At 48.4% G+C, this 15000-nt stretch overlaps 1 protein-coding gene across 1 annotated transcript in view; it reads left to right on the top strand.

Annotated features, from left to right (window-relative positions):
• Positions 1–4302: 4302 nt before the first annotated feature.
• LOC139416268 (sushi, nidogen and EGF-like domain-containing protein 1) overlaps positions 4303–15000 on the top strand; it is a 108727-nt gene continuing 98029 nt past the window's right edge. Inside the window, exon 1 of the mRNA XM_071164769.1 lies at positions 4303–4608. Coding sequence (XP_071020870.1) covers positions 4363–4608 — 246 coding nt within the window. The 5' untranslated portion in view covers positions 4303–4362. The remainder of the gene's footprint in view (positions 4609–15000) is intronic.

Genomic DNA, 15000 nt, shown 5'->3' with positions numbered 1-15000 from the left:
TACGCAAGACACACAATGACAGGCAGACACACGCCCAACACCACACACACACACACTGGATGTCAGTAATCTGCAGAGAAACCCCCCAAACAACAAACAGTGAATGTGTTGTTTCTGGCTGTGCTGGAACTAACCATTACTGTTGTCTCGGTTTGTCAAATCAACACAATGTGCAGATAAACACACACACACACACACACACACACACACACACACACACACACACACACACACACACACACACACACACACACACACACACACACACACACACACACACACACACACCCTACCCATTACTGTTGTCTCGGTTTGTCTAACAACACAGAATCCTTCCTTCCTGTAACTCAGTAGTGACTTTACTGCAGTATGTGTTCAGGTTATAATTATCAGCATTAAAACCCTTAGAACCATTTTTTAATGAATTCTTTCTGTTTTTTTTTTTTTAAATTATATAATATTTGTATTGAATTTGAATTTTCAATGATTAAACCAGTCATAAGGTGATAGGAGAAATGATTTAAAAAAACAGAATAGCACTGTTGTCAATTCCCATGTATTAGTAGTATGTGTTGGTTGTACGCCGGCACGGTACAGCCATTAGCCTGTAATTCTATTTAACTCATCAGAGTTATAATGAGACAAATAAAAGACAGACTGTTAATGCAAAAACAATCCTGAGTTTTATTCAACGTATATATTTATTCGTTAGATACTACGCTCCGTTGTTTTGGAAACTGTTCAAGTGCGTGTCGATGCTACGAACAAAACACGACGATCCTATTTGTGTTCCACATATTTGTGTTCCACATCACAGCTACCTCAATTACCTCATATCCCTGTTATTGCCTCATACCCCTGTTATTGCCTCATACCCCTGTTATTGCCTCATACCCCTGTTATTACCTGGTACCCCTGTTATTACCTCATACCCCTGTTATTACCTCATAACCCTAGTTAATACCTCATATCCCTGTTATTACCTCATAACCATGTTAATATCTGGTACCCCTGTTAATACCTGGTACCCCTGTTATTACCTCATACCCCTGTTATGACCTCATATCCATGTTATTACCTGGTACCCCTGTTATTGCCTCATACCCCTGTTTTACCGGGTACCAATGTTGTTACCTGGTACCCCTGATAATACCTGGTACCCATGATAATACCTGGTACCCCTGATAATACCTGGTACCCATGATAATACCTGGTACCCCTGATAATACCTGGTACCCATGATAATACCTGGTACACCTGATAATACCTGTTACCCCTGATAATACCTCATACCCCTGTTATTACCTCATACCCCTGTTATTGCCTCATACCCCTGTTATTACCTGGTACTCCTGTTAATACCTGGTACCCCTGTTTTTACCTCATACTCCTGTTATTACCTCATACCCCTGTTAATACCTGGTTCCCCTGTTATTACCTGGTACCCCTGTTATTACCTGGTACCCCTGTTATTACCTCATACCCCTGTTGTTACCTGGTACCCCTGATAATACCTCATACCCCTGTTATTACCCCTGTTAATACCTGGTACCCCTGATAATACCTTGTACCCCTGTTATTACCTGGTACCCCTGTTATTAACTCATACCCCTGTTAATACCGGTACCCCTGTTAATACCTGGTGCTCCTGTTATTACCTGGTACCCCTGTTATTACCTGGTGCTCCTGTTATTATTTAATACCCCTGTTATTATCTCATACCACTGTTATTGCCTCATACCCCTGTTGTTACCTGGTACCCCTGTTGTTACCTGGTACCCCTGTTATTACCTGGTACTCCTGTTATTACATGTTAGCCCTGTTATTACCTGGTACCCCTGTTATTACCTGGTACCCCTGTCATTTCCTGGTATCCCTGTTATTACCTTGTACCCCTGTTATTACCTGGTACTCCTGTTATTACATGTTACCCCTGTTATTACCTGGTACCCCTGTTATTACCTGGTACCCCGTCATTTCCTGGTACCCCTGTTATTACCTGGTACCCCTGTTATTACCTCATACCCCTGTTATTACCTGGTACCCTTGTTATTACCTGGTACCCCTGTTATTACCTGGTACCCCTGTCATTTCCTGGTATCCCTGTTATTACCTGGTACCCCTGTTATTACCTGGTACCCCTGTCATTTCCTGGTACCCCTGTTATTACCTGGTACCCCTGTTATTACATCATACCCCTGTTAATACCCGGTACCCCTGTTAATACCTGGTAGTCCTGTTATTACCTGGTACCCCTGTTATTACCTGGTACTCCTGTTATTATTTAATACCCCTGTTATTACCTCATACCACTGTTATTGCCTCATACCCCTGTTGTTACCTGGTAATCCTGTTGTTACTTGGTACCCCTGTTGTTACCTCAAACCCCTGTTATTACCTGGTACCCCTGTTATTACCTCATACCCCTGTTATTACCTGGTACCCTTGTTATTACCTGGTACCCCTGTTATTACCTGGTACCCCTGTTATTACCTGGTACCCCTGTCATTTCCTGGTACCCCTGTTATTACCTGGTACCCCTGTTAATACCCGGTACCCCTGTTAATACCTGGTGCCCCTGTTAATACCTGGTACCCCTGTTAATACCTGGTACCCCTGTTATTACCTGGTACCCCTGTTGTTACCTCATACCCCTGTTGTTACCTCATACCCCTGTTATTACCTCATACCCTGTTATTGCCTCATACCCCTGTTGTTACCTCATACCCCTGTTATTACCTGGTACCCCTGTTATTACATCATACCCCTGTTATTACCTGGTACCCCTGTTATTGCCTCATACCCCTGTTATTACCTGTTACCCCTGTTGTTACCTGGTACCCCTGATAATACCTGGTACCCCTGTTATTACCTCATACCCCTGTTAATACCTGGTACCCCTGTTATTACCTCATACCCCTGTTATTACCTCATACCCCTGTTATTACCTTATGCCCCTGTTATTTCCTCGTACCTCTGTTATTACCTCGTACCTCTGTTATTACCTCGTACCCCTACACCAACTCGGTACTGGTACCCTGTGTATATAGCCATGCTATTACCTCGTACCCCTGTACACCGACCTTGTACTGCTACCCCCTGTATATAGCCATGTTATTACCTGGTTTAAACATACTCTGATACGCCTAGGTAGATGCACAGAGTCAAGTTTCGATGAGAGGAGAGCTGGACGCTTGTAGCGTGTAACCTGTTCAGTCTGACACGCTAAGGTGCGTTATCTGTATAGACTCAGAGTGAAAGGGTTAAGCCAAAGAGGAGAGGAGGGAGAAGCCTTGTCAGAGTTTCTAGAGCACTCCTTTGATTACCATAGGTCCGCCCAGTAGTTATCCAGTTACCGGCCTCTCCTCTACCATTGGCCGACATTCCCTCATTATGCGAGGTAGTGAATCCCAAGGGGGGGTGGGGCCTAGCAGAGCTGAAAGAACTCCTTTGGCAGGCAGAATAGAGCTTTTATTGAGGGTATTTCTAACCCTAACCATCAGGGACCAAATCGCTGGGATTGTAAAAAATAAAAAAATATATAATTCTGCTCCCCCTTTTTCTTTCAGTCTTTCCCTCAGTTTATCTCTGTGAGACGGAGCAGCAGCACAGCTTTACGAACCAACGAAGCACCCAGCAGCAAGCAGCGAGTCAAGCAGAATGCAAGGAATCTATCCCCTTGTCTCAGACAAACAGCACAACTGAGAGAGAGAGCGAGCGAGAGAGAGCGAGAGAGAGCGAGCGAGAGAGAGCGAGCGAGAGAGAGAGAGAGAGAGAGAGAGAGAGAGAGAGAGAGAGAGACAGAGAGAGAGAGAGAGAGAGCGAGCGAGAGAGAGAGAGAGAGAGAGAGAGAGAGAGAGAGAGAGAGAGAGAGAGAGCGAGAGAGAGAGAGAGCGAGAGAGAGAGAGCGAGAGAGAGAGAGAGAGCGAGAGAGAGAGAGAGAGAGAGAGAGAGAGAGAGCGAGCGAGAGAGAGAGAGAGAGAGAGAGAGAGAGAGAGAGAGAGAGAGAGAGAGAGAGAGAGAGAGAACACAGGAGAAGATTTAAAGGGCTGCTGTTGCTGTGAAAGAAGGTTCCTGTTCTGCTGATACCCCAGGTGTTCTGCTACCCTACCCTCTGATACCCCAGGTGTTCTGCTATCCTACCCTCTGATACCCCAGGTGTTCTGCTACCCTACCCTGTGATACCCTTTGCCTGTTGTGACTGTCCCTGTCACCTCATTCCCTGGGAGAGAGAGAGAGAAACAACGTTAAAGATTTAAAGAGCTGCTGGTGTAGAAGACGAGATACTGTCCTTCCCTGTCCTCTCCTGTCCTCTCCTGTTCTGCTGCCTGCCTAGAGGCTGAAGCTGAGAGTCTGAGGGCCATGGTGAAGATGTCTGGAGCTGACCTGGTACCTGGAGCCCTGCTACCCTGCCTCTGCACCCTGCTCTGCCTGAACCTGCTGCTCCTCCCTGGGACGGTCGAGCCGGGGGTACCCCTGGAGGACTTCTATCCTTTTGGCCAGGACTCGGGGGACTCCCAAACCATCTCCCAGGACGATGGCGGCTCGGGGCTGGTGGAGATCTCTGTTGCATTCCCCTTCTTCGGTGACAGTCACTCTGGACTCTACGTGAGTAAAGGGGAGCGGAGTGTGCAACTTGTGAAAGAGAATGTTTCAGTCATGATAACCCAGTGCCTCCAGCACTATGTGGGGGGGGGCTGAGAGTGTGTATGTGGGGGGCTGAGAGTGTGTATGTGGGGGGGGGGGGGGGGGGGGGCTGAGAGTGTGTATGTGGGGGGGGGGGGGGGGGCTGAGAGTGTGTTGGTGGGGGGGGGGGGGCTGAGAGTGTGTATGTGGGGGGGGGGGGGGGGGGCTGAGAGTGTGTATGTGGGGGGGTGAGAGTGTGTATGTGGGGGGGGCGGCTGAGAGTGTGTATGTGGGGGGGGGCTGAGAGTGTGTTTGGGGGGGCTGAGAGTGTGTGGGGAGGGCTGAGTCTGTGTGTGGGGGGGCTGAGAGTGTGTGTGTGGGGGGGCTGAGAGTGTTTGTGTGGGGGAGGCTGAGTGTGTGTGGGGGTGGCTGAGAGTGTGTGTGGGGGGGGGGGGCTGAGAGTGTGTGTGGGGGGGCTGAGAGTGTGTGTGGGGGGGGCTGAGAGTGTGGGGGGGGGCTGAGAGTGTGTGGGGGGGGGCTGAGAGTGTGTGTGTGGGGGGGATGAGAGTGTGTGTGGGGGGGGGGGGGGGGGCTGAGTGTGTTGAGGAGCTGAGAGTGTGTGTGGGGGGAGCTGAGAGTGTGTGTGGGGGGAGCTGAGAGTGTGTGTGTGGGGGGCTGAGCGTGTGTGTATTGGACACACAGGGTTCAATACACACCCTGGTTCAGGGTTGTGTAAGACCACTGGGAGAAGGGCTCTGTTACATATCAGAGCAGTGTGTGTGTGTGTGTGTGTGTGTGTGTGTGTGTGTGTGTGTGTGTGTGTGTGTGTGTGTGTGTGTGTGTGTGTGTGTGTGTGTGTGTATATATTTAACTATACTAAGTCCCGACAAGAATAGTAAACAAACAACTGGGGACATTTTGGGGGGTTTAGGGTTAAGGTTAGAATTAGTTTTAGGGTTAGAATTACGTTAAGAGCTAGGATTAGGTTTAGGAGCTAGGATTAGGTTTAGGAGCTAGGATTAGGTTTAGGAGCTAGGATTAGGTTTAGGAGCTAGGATTAGGTTTAGGAGCTAGGATTAGGGTTAGGAGCTAGGATTAGATTTAGGGTTAGGAGCTAGGATTAGGTTAAGGGTTAGGGTTAGGAGCTAGAGTTATGAGCTAGGATTAGATTTGGGGTTAGGAGCTAGGATTAGGTTAAGGGTTAGGGTTAGGAGCTAGGGTTAGGTTTAGGGTTAGGGGCTAGGGTTATGAGCTAGGATTAGGTTTAGGGTTAGGAGCTAGGAGCTAGGATTAGATTAAGGGTTAGGGTTAGGTTTTTTGGGTTAAGGTTAGGGTCAGGGTTAGGGTAAGGGTACGAGTTGGGATTAGAGGTTAAGGAAAATAGGACTGAATTGTATGTCCCAACAAGGTTAGCTGCGTATGACTGTGTGTGTCAAATCAAATCAAATCAAATGTTATTGGTCACATACACGTGATTAGCAGATGTTGTTGCGGGTGTAGCGAAATGCTCGTGCTTCTAGCTCCAACAATGAATTGGTCACATACACGTGATTAGTCTAGTGGTTAGAGTGTTGGGTCAGTAACCAGCAGGTAGCCTAGTGGTTAGAGTGTTGGACTAGTAACCAGCAGGTAGCCTAGTGGTTAGAGTGTTGGGCCGGTAACCAGCAGGTAGCCTAGTGGTTAGAGTGTTGGACTAGTAACCAGCAGGTAGCTTAGTGGTTAGAGCGTTGGGCCGGTAACCAGCAGGTAGCCTAGTGGTTAGAGTGTTGGGCCGGTAACCAGCAGGTAGCCTAGTGGTTAGAGTGTTGGACTAGTAACCAGCAGGTAGCTTAGTGGTTAGAGCGTTGGGCCAGTAACCAGCAGGTAGCCTAGTGGTTAGAGCGTTGGGCCAGTAACCAGCAGGTAGCCTAGTGGTTAGAGCGTTTGGCCAGTAACCAGCAGGTAGCCTAGTGGTTGGGCCAGTAACCAGCAGGTAACCTAGTGGTTGGGCCAGTAACCAGCAGGTAGCCTAGGGGTTAGAGCGTTGGACTAGTAACTAGCAGGTAGCCTAGTGGTTAGAGCGTTGGGCCAGTAACCAGCAGGTAGCCTAGTGGTTGGGTCAGTAACCAGCAGGTAGCCTAGTGGTTGGGTCAGTAACCAGCAGGTAACCTAGTGGTTGGGCCAGTAACCAGCAGGTAGCCTAGTGGTTAGAGTGTTGGACTAGTAAGCAGCAGGTACCCTAGTGGTTAGAGCGTTGGGCCAGTAACCAGCAGGTAGCCTAGTGGTTAGAGCATTGGGCCAGTAACCAGCAGGTAGCCTAGTGGTTAGAGCGTTGGACTAGTAACCAGCAGGTAGCCTAGTGGTTAGAGTGTTGGGCCAGTAACCAGCAGGTAGCCTAGTGGTTAGAGCATTGGGCCAGTAACCAGCAGGTAGCCTAGTGGTTACAGCGTTGGGCCAGTAACCAGCAGGTAGCCTAGTGGTTAGAGCATTCGGCCAGTAACCAGCAGGTAGCCTAGTGGTTACAGCGTTGGGCCGGTAACCAGCAAGTAGCACATAGCCTAGTGGTTAGAGCGTTGGGTCAGTAACCAGCAGGTAGCCTAGTGGTTAGAGTGTTGTGCCAGTAACCAGCAGGTAGACTAGTGGTTAGAGCGTTGGGACTAGTAACCAGCAGGTAGCCTAGTGGTTAGTGTTGGGCCAGTAACCAGCAGGTAGCCTAGTAGTTAGAGTGTTGGGCCAGTAACCAGCAGGTAACCTAGTGGTTAGAGAGCTGGGTCAGTAACCCGAGGTAACCTAGTGGTTAGAGAGCTGGGTCAGTAACCAGCAGGTAACCTAGTGGTTAGAGAGCTCGGTCAGTAACCAGCAGGTAGCCCAGTGGTTAGAGCGTTGGGACTAGTAACCAGCAGGTAGCCTAGTGGTTAGTGTTGGGCCAGTAACCAGCAGGTAGCCTAGTAGTTAGAGTGTTGGGCCAGTAACCAGCAGGTAACCTAGTGGTTAGAGAGCTGGGTCAGTAACCAGCAGGTAACCTAGTGGTTAGAGAGCTCGGTCAGTAACCAGCAGGTAGCCCAGTGGTTGGGCCAGTAACCTGAAAGGTTGCGGGATCGACTCCCCGAGCTGACAAGGTGAAAATCTGTCGTCCTACCCCTGAACAAGGCAGTTCTCTGATTCAGAGGGGTTAAATGTGGAAGACTCATTTCAGTTGAATACATTCAGTTGTACAACTGACTAGGTTTCCCCCTTTCCTAACAAATTAACCAACATAGACACACAAATCTAAGTAGGAATGAATTAAGGGGTTATGTGTGTGAGATATTGTGTCCTGTTGCCACAAGAAAAGGGCAACCAGTGAAGAACTAACACCATTGTAAATACAACCTGTATTTTATTTATTTTCCCTTTTGTACTTTAACTATTTGTACATTGTTACAACATTGTATATAGACATAATATGACATTTGTAATGTCTCTATTGTTTTGGAACTTGTTTGAGTGTAATGTTTACTGTTCATTTGTATTGTGTATTTCACTAGTGTATATTATCTACCTCACTTGCTTTGGCAATGTTAACACATGTTTCCCATGCCAATAAAGCCCTTGAATTGAATTGAATTGAATTGAGAGACAGAGAGAGACAGAGAGAGACAGAGAGAGACAGAGAGAGACAGAGTGAGACAGAGTGAGAGAGCGAGAGACAGAAACAGTGAGTGAGTGAGTGAGTGAGTGAGTGAGTGACAGAGAGAGACAGAGAGAGACAGAGAGACAGAGTGAGACAGAGTGACAGAGTGAGACAGAGTGAGAAGATAGAGAATGGTGAGACCTATAGGAGAGAAAGGGAAAGACAGAGAGAGAGACAGAGAGAAGAGAGAGAGTGGTGAGACCTATAGGAGAGAAAGGGAAAGACAGAGAGAGAGAAAGAGAGAAGAGAGAAGAGAGAGAGTGGTGAGACCTATAGGAGAGAAAGGGAAAGACAGAGTGAGAGACAGAGAGAAGAGAGAGAGTGGTGAGACCTATAGGAGAGAAAGGGAAAGACAGAGTGAGAGAGACAGAGAGAAGAGAGAGAGTGGTGAGACCTATAGGAGAGAAAGGGAAAGACAGAGTGAGAGACAGAGAGAAGAGAGAATGGTGAGACCTATAGGAGAGAACGGGAAAGACAGAGAGAGAGAGACAGAGAGAAGAGAGAAGAGAGAGAGTGGTGAGACCTATAGGAGAGAAAGGGAAAGACAGAGAGAGAGAGACAGAGAGAAGAGAGAAGAGAGAGAGTGGTGAGACCTATAGGAGAGAAAGGGAAAGACAGAGAGAGAGAGACAGAGAGAAGAGAGAAGATAGAGAGTGGTGAGACCTATAGGAGAGAAAGGGAAAGACAGAGAGAGAGAGAGAGACAGAGAGAAGAGAGAAGAGAGAGAGTGGTGAGACCTATAGGAGAGAAAGGGAAAGACAGAGAGAGAGAGACAGAGAGAAGAGAGAAGATAGAGAGTGGTGAGACCTATAGGAGAGAAAGGGAAAGACAGAGAGAGAGAGACAGAGAGAAGAGAGAGAGTGGTGAGACCTATAGGAGAGAAAGGGAAAGACAGAGAGAGAGAGACAGAGAGAAGAGAGAGAGTGGTGAGACCTATAGGAGAGAAAGGGAAAGACAGAGAGAGAGAGACAGAGAGAAGAGAGAGAGTGGTGAGACCTATAGGAGAGAAAGGGAAAGACAGAGAGAGAGAGACAGAGAGAAGAGAGAGAGTGGTGAGACCTATAGGAGAGAAAGGGAAAGACAGAGTGAGAGACAGACTGTGTATGTGCTGGTGTGAGGAAGCTCAGTGCTTTTGACAGTGCTTTGATCTGAGCTTGTCTTGTATGGGGTTTAGTTCCAACACATGGAGAAGCCAAAGGGCCTTTAAATCAACACCACCTGTTGGGGCTGTGCATCCGTCCGTGTTCAACCTCCCAATACCCCATGTCCACTCCTCTACGATCCCCCTCTCTCCCTCCCCTCCGATCCCTCACTTCCCTCCTCTCCCTCCCCTCCTCTCTCCCTCCCCTCCGATCCCTCACTTCCCTCCCCTCCTCTCCCTCCCACTCCTCTCTCCCTCCCCTCCTCTCCCTCCCCTCCGATCCCTCACTTCCCTCCCCTCCTCTCCAAATCCTCTCTCCCTCCTTTCTAATCCCTCACTCACTCCCTCGCCTCTTCTTCTCCAACCCTTCTCTCCCATCGTCTCTGATTCCCCCACTACCCGTTCTCTCTTTTACACTGCGGTACAGGCTGAGGTACCATGGCAACAATAGGAGAGGTCAAAGGTCAGTGTTCTAATCTAAGCCCCTATAGCCTGGCTGGTGAGTGATGTCTTTGTAAGAATGGGGTTTCATGTCCCAATACAGTGATCGAGACAAACACAAACAGATACAGGGTCGGAAATATCACAACAAGCCCTGACTTGATGTGTCTTGTGTCCCGCTTTAGTTATGCCTCAGTACATATCGTTTTAATTTAGCTTCAGGCGTTTGGGTGCATCGCTCGTGAGGTTATAGTGTCCCGTTGCAATTACGCTGTAGATCGACACACACAGACAGACACAGGGTCAGACAGACCATGACATGCCAGAGCTGAGCATCCTGTCATAATTATACCCAATACTATTTTAATAGATGTCTGTAGTCCTTGTTCCCAACTACCTGTCCTGTGTCCTTGTGTCCTTGTGTCCTGTGTCCTTGTGTCCTGTGTCCTTGTATAATAAGAGGCATTTAGGGCATGTCGTTAACAATGGTCATTAGCAACGGTAGCTATGATCGAGTTGACATGAGATCTTTCTGTTTGAAATGTCCTGGGTGAGTGTCTGTCAACTACGTGTCTGTCTGACATCTTTTAATGCTGCGAAAGTCAGAAGTGAATTTCTAGACGAGATAAGACAAGTCTGTTGGTTGCTGTGCACTCAGATCTCAGATTAAATTATTAGAGGTATGGTGTGCATCCCAGATGGAGCCCTATTCCCTATATAGTGCACTATTTTAGGCCAGAGCCATGGCACCCTATTCCCTATATAGTACACTACTTTAGACCAGAGCCCTATTCCCTATATAGTGCACTACTTTAGACCAGAGCCCTATTCCCTATATAGTGCACTACTTTAGACTAGAGCCCATTCCCTATATAGTGCACTACTTTAGACCAGAGCCCTATTCCCTATATAGTACACTACTTTAGACCAGAGCCCTATGGCACACTATTCCCTATATAGTGCACTACTTTAGACCAGAGCCCTATTCCCTATATAGTACACTACTTTAGACCAGAGCCGTATGGCACACTATTCCCTATATAGTGCACTACTTTAGACCAGAGTCCTATTCCCTATATATTGCACTACTTTAGACCAGTCATATTCCCTATATAGTGCACTACTTTAGACCAGAGCCCTATTCCCTATATAGTACACTACTTTAGACCAGAGCCCTATGGCACACTATTCCCTATATAGTGCACTACTTTAGACCAGAGCCCTATTCCCTATATAGTACACTACTTTAGACCAGAGCCGTATGGCACACTATTCCCTATATAGTGCACTACTTTAGACCAGAGTCCTATTCCCTATATATTGCACTACTTTAGACCAGTCATATTCCCTATATAGTGCACTACTTTAGACCAGAGCCCTATTCCCTATATAGTGCACTACTTTAGACCAGAGCCCTATTCCCTATATATTGCACTACTTTTGACCAGAGCCCTATTCCCTATATAGTACACTACTTTTGACCAGAGCCCTATTCCCTATATAGTGCACTACTTTAGACCAGAGCCCTATTCCCTATGTAGTGGTACTACTTTAGACCAGAGACCTATTCCCTATATAGTACACTACTTTAGACCAGAGCCCTATGGCACACTATTCCCTATATAGTGCACTACTTTAGACCAGTCATATTCCCTATATAGTGCACTACTTTAGACCAGAGCCCTATTCCCTATATAGTGCACTACTATAGACCAGAGCCCTATTCCCTATATAGTGCACTACTTTAGACCAGAGCCCTATTCCCTATATATTGCACTACTTTTGACCAGAGCCCCTATTCCTTGTATAGTGCACTACTTTAGACCAGAGCCCTATTCCCTATATAGTACACTACTTTAGACCAGAGCCCTATTCCCTATATAGTGCACTACTTTAGACCAGAGCCCTATTCCCTATGTAGTGGTACTACTTTAGACCAGAGACCTATTCCCTATATAGTGCACTACTTTAGACCTGAGCCCCTATTCCCTATATAGTGCACTACTTTAGACCAGTCATATTCCCTATATAGTGCACTACTTTAGACCAGAGCCCTATTCCCTATATATTGCACTACTTTTGACCAGTCATATTCCCTATATAGTGCACTACCTTAGACCAGAGCCCTATTCCCTATATAGTGTACTACTTTAGACCAGAGCCCTATTCCCTATATAGTGCACTACTTTAGACCAGAGCCCTATTCCCTATATATTGCACTACTTTTGACCAGAGCCCTATTCCCTATATAGTGCACTACTATAGACCAGAGCCCTATTCCCTATATAGTGCACTACTTTAGACCAGAGCCCTATTCCCTATATATTGCACTACTTTTGACCAGAGCCCCTAATTCCTTGTATAGTGCACTACTTTAGACCAGAGTCCCTATGGGCTGTCTTTTGGGACACACTCACAAGGGGGGGGGGGGGGGGGGGGGGTATTCTATGGTTGTAAGAGAAGATATGGAGAGATGGTGTGATTTCATCTGCCTTAGTGATTGCTGTAGCGAGAAAGGTAACTCAAGGTAACTACTGTACATACCTGACCATAATTCATATGTCACTGTAGACATCAAAGACTGTGGCAGCTGGAAATTACAGTTCTGATCATTGTATTTGAATCAATTATACTGTAACTTTTCCGCCACATGGTTCTCTCTCTCATCCTTAACCCACTCCCTCCTACAGCCTTAACCCACTCCCTCCTACAGCCTTAACCCACTCCGTCCTACAGCCTCTTAACCCACTTCCCCCTACAGCCTCCTACAGCCTCCTACAGCCTTAACCCACTCCCTCCTACAGCCTTAACCCACTCCCTCCTACAGCCTTAACCCACTCCCTCCCACTCCCTCCTACAACCTCTTAACCCACTCCCCCCTACAGCCTCCTACAGCCTCCTATAGCCTTAACCCACTCCCTCCTACAGCCTTAACCCACTCCCTCCTACAGCCTTAACCCACACCCTCCTACAGCCTTAACCCACTCCCTCCTACAGCCTCTTAACCCACCTCCCTCCTACAGCCTCTTAACCCACTCCCTCCTACAGCCTTAACCCACTCCCTTCTACAGCCTTAACCCACTCCCTCCTACAGCCTTAACCCACTCCGTCCTATAGCCTTAACCCACTACCTCCTATAGCCTTAACCCACTCCCTCCCATAGCCTAAACCCACTCCCTCCTACAGCTTCCCACAGCCTTAACCCACTCCCTCCTACAGCCTCCTACAGCCTTAACCCACTCCCTCCTACAGCCTCTTAACCCACTCCCACCTACAGCCTCCTACAGCCTTAACCCACACCCTCCTACAGCCTTAACCCACACCCTCCTACAGCCTTAACCCACTCCCTCCTACAGCCTCTTAACCCACCTCCCTCCTACAGCCTCTTAACCCACTCCCTCCTACAGCCTTAACCCACTCCCTCCTACAGCCTTAACCCACTCCCTCCTACAGCCTTAACCCACTCCGTCCTACAGCCTTAACCCACCTCCCTCCTACAGCCTCTTAACCCACTCCCTCCTACAGCCTTAACCCACTCCCTCCTACAGCCTTGACCCACTCCCTCCTACAGCCTTAACCCACTCCCTCCTACAGCCTTAACCCACTCCCTCCTACAGCCTTAACCCACTCCCTCCCACTCCCTCCTAAAGCCTTAACCCACTCCCTCCTATAGCCTTAACCCACAAACCTCCTACAGCCTTAACCCACTCCCTCCTACAGCCTTAACCCACTCCCTCTTACAGCCTTAACCCACTCCCTCCTACAGCCTTAACCCACTCCCTCCCACAGCCTTAACCCACTCCCTCCTACAGCCTTAACCCACTCCCTCCTGCAGCATTAACCCACTCACTCCTACAGCCTCCCACAGCCTTAACCCACTCCCTCCTACAGCCTCTTAACCCACTCCCTCCTACAGTCTCTTAACCCGCTCCCCCCTACAGCCTCCTACAGCCTTAACCCACACCCTCCTACAGACTTAACACACTCCCTCCTACAGACTTAACTCACCTCCCTCCTACAGCCTCTTAACCCACTCCCTCCTACAGCCTTAACCCACTCCCTCCTACAACCTTAACCCACTCCCTCCTACAGCTTTAACCCACTCCCTCCTACAGCCTCCCACAGCCTTAACCCACTCCCTCCTACAGCCTCTTCACCCACTCCCTCCTACAGCCTTAACCCACTCCCTCCTACAGCCTCTTAACCCACTCCCCCCTACAGCCTCCTACAGCCTTAACCCAAACCCTCCTACAGCCTTAACCCACTCCCTCCTACAGCCTTAACCCACCTCCGTCCTACAGCCTCTTAACCCACTCCCTCCTACAGCCTTAACCCACTCCCTCCTACAGCCTTAACCCACTCCCTCCTACAGCCTCTTAACCCACTCCCTCCTATAGCCTTATCCCACTCCCTCCCACAGCCTTAACCCACTCCCTCCTACAGCCTTAACCCACTCCCTCCTATAGCCTTAACCCACTCCCTCCTATAGCCTTAACCCACTCCCTCCCACAGCCTTAACCCACTCCCTCTTACAGCCTCCCACAGCCTTAACCCACTCCCTCCTACAGCCTCTTAACCCACTCCCTCCAACAGCCTCTTAACCCACCCCCTCCTACAGCCTCTTATCCCACTCCCTCCTACAGCCTCTTAACCCACTCCCTCCAACAGCCTCTTAACCCACTCCCTCCTACAGCCTCTTAACCCACTCCCTCCTACAGCCTCTTAACCCACTCCCTCCTACAGCCTTAAGAGAGAGAGAGAGACAGAGACAGAGAGAGAGAGAGAGCAGCATAATTAGACCCAACCAAATCATGAAAAAACAAAAAGATAATTACTTGACACATTGGAAAGAATTAACAAAAAAACAGAGCAAACTAGAATGCTATTTGGCCCTAAACAGAGAGTACACAGCGGCAGAATACCTGACCACTGTGACTGACCCAAAATTAAGGAAAGCTTTGACTATGTACAGACTCAGTGAGCATAGCCTTGCTATTGAGAAAGGCCGCCATAGGCAGACATGGCTCTCAAGAGAAGACAGGCTATGTGCACACTGCCCACAAAATGAGGTGGAAACTGAACTGCACTTCCTAACCTCCTGCCCAATGTATGCCCATATTAGAGAGACATATTTCCCTCA

This window comes from Oncorhynchus clarkii, chromosome 1, assembly GCF_045791955.1.
Source record: "Oncorhynchus clarkii lewisi isolate Uvic-CL-2024 chromosome 1, UVic_Ocla_1.0, whole genome shotgun sequence".
NCBI classification, from domain to species: Eukaryota; Metazoa; Chordata; class Actinopteri; order Salmoniformes; family Salmonidae; genus Oncorhynchus; species Oncorhynchus clarkii.
This window is presented reverse-complemented; position numbering and strand designations above follow the sequence as displayed.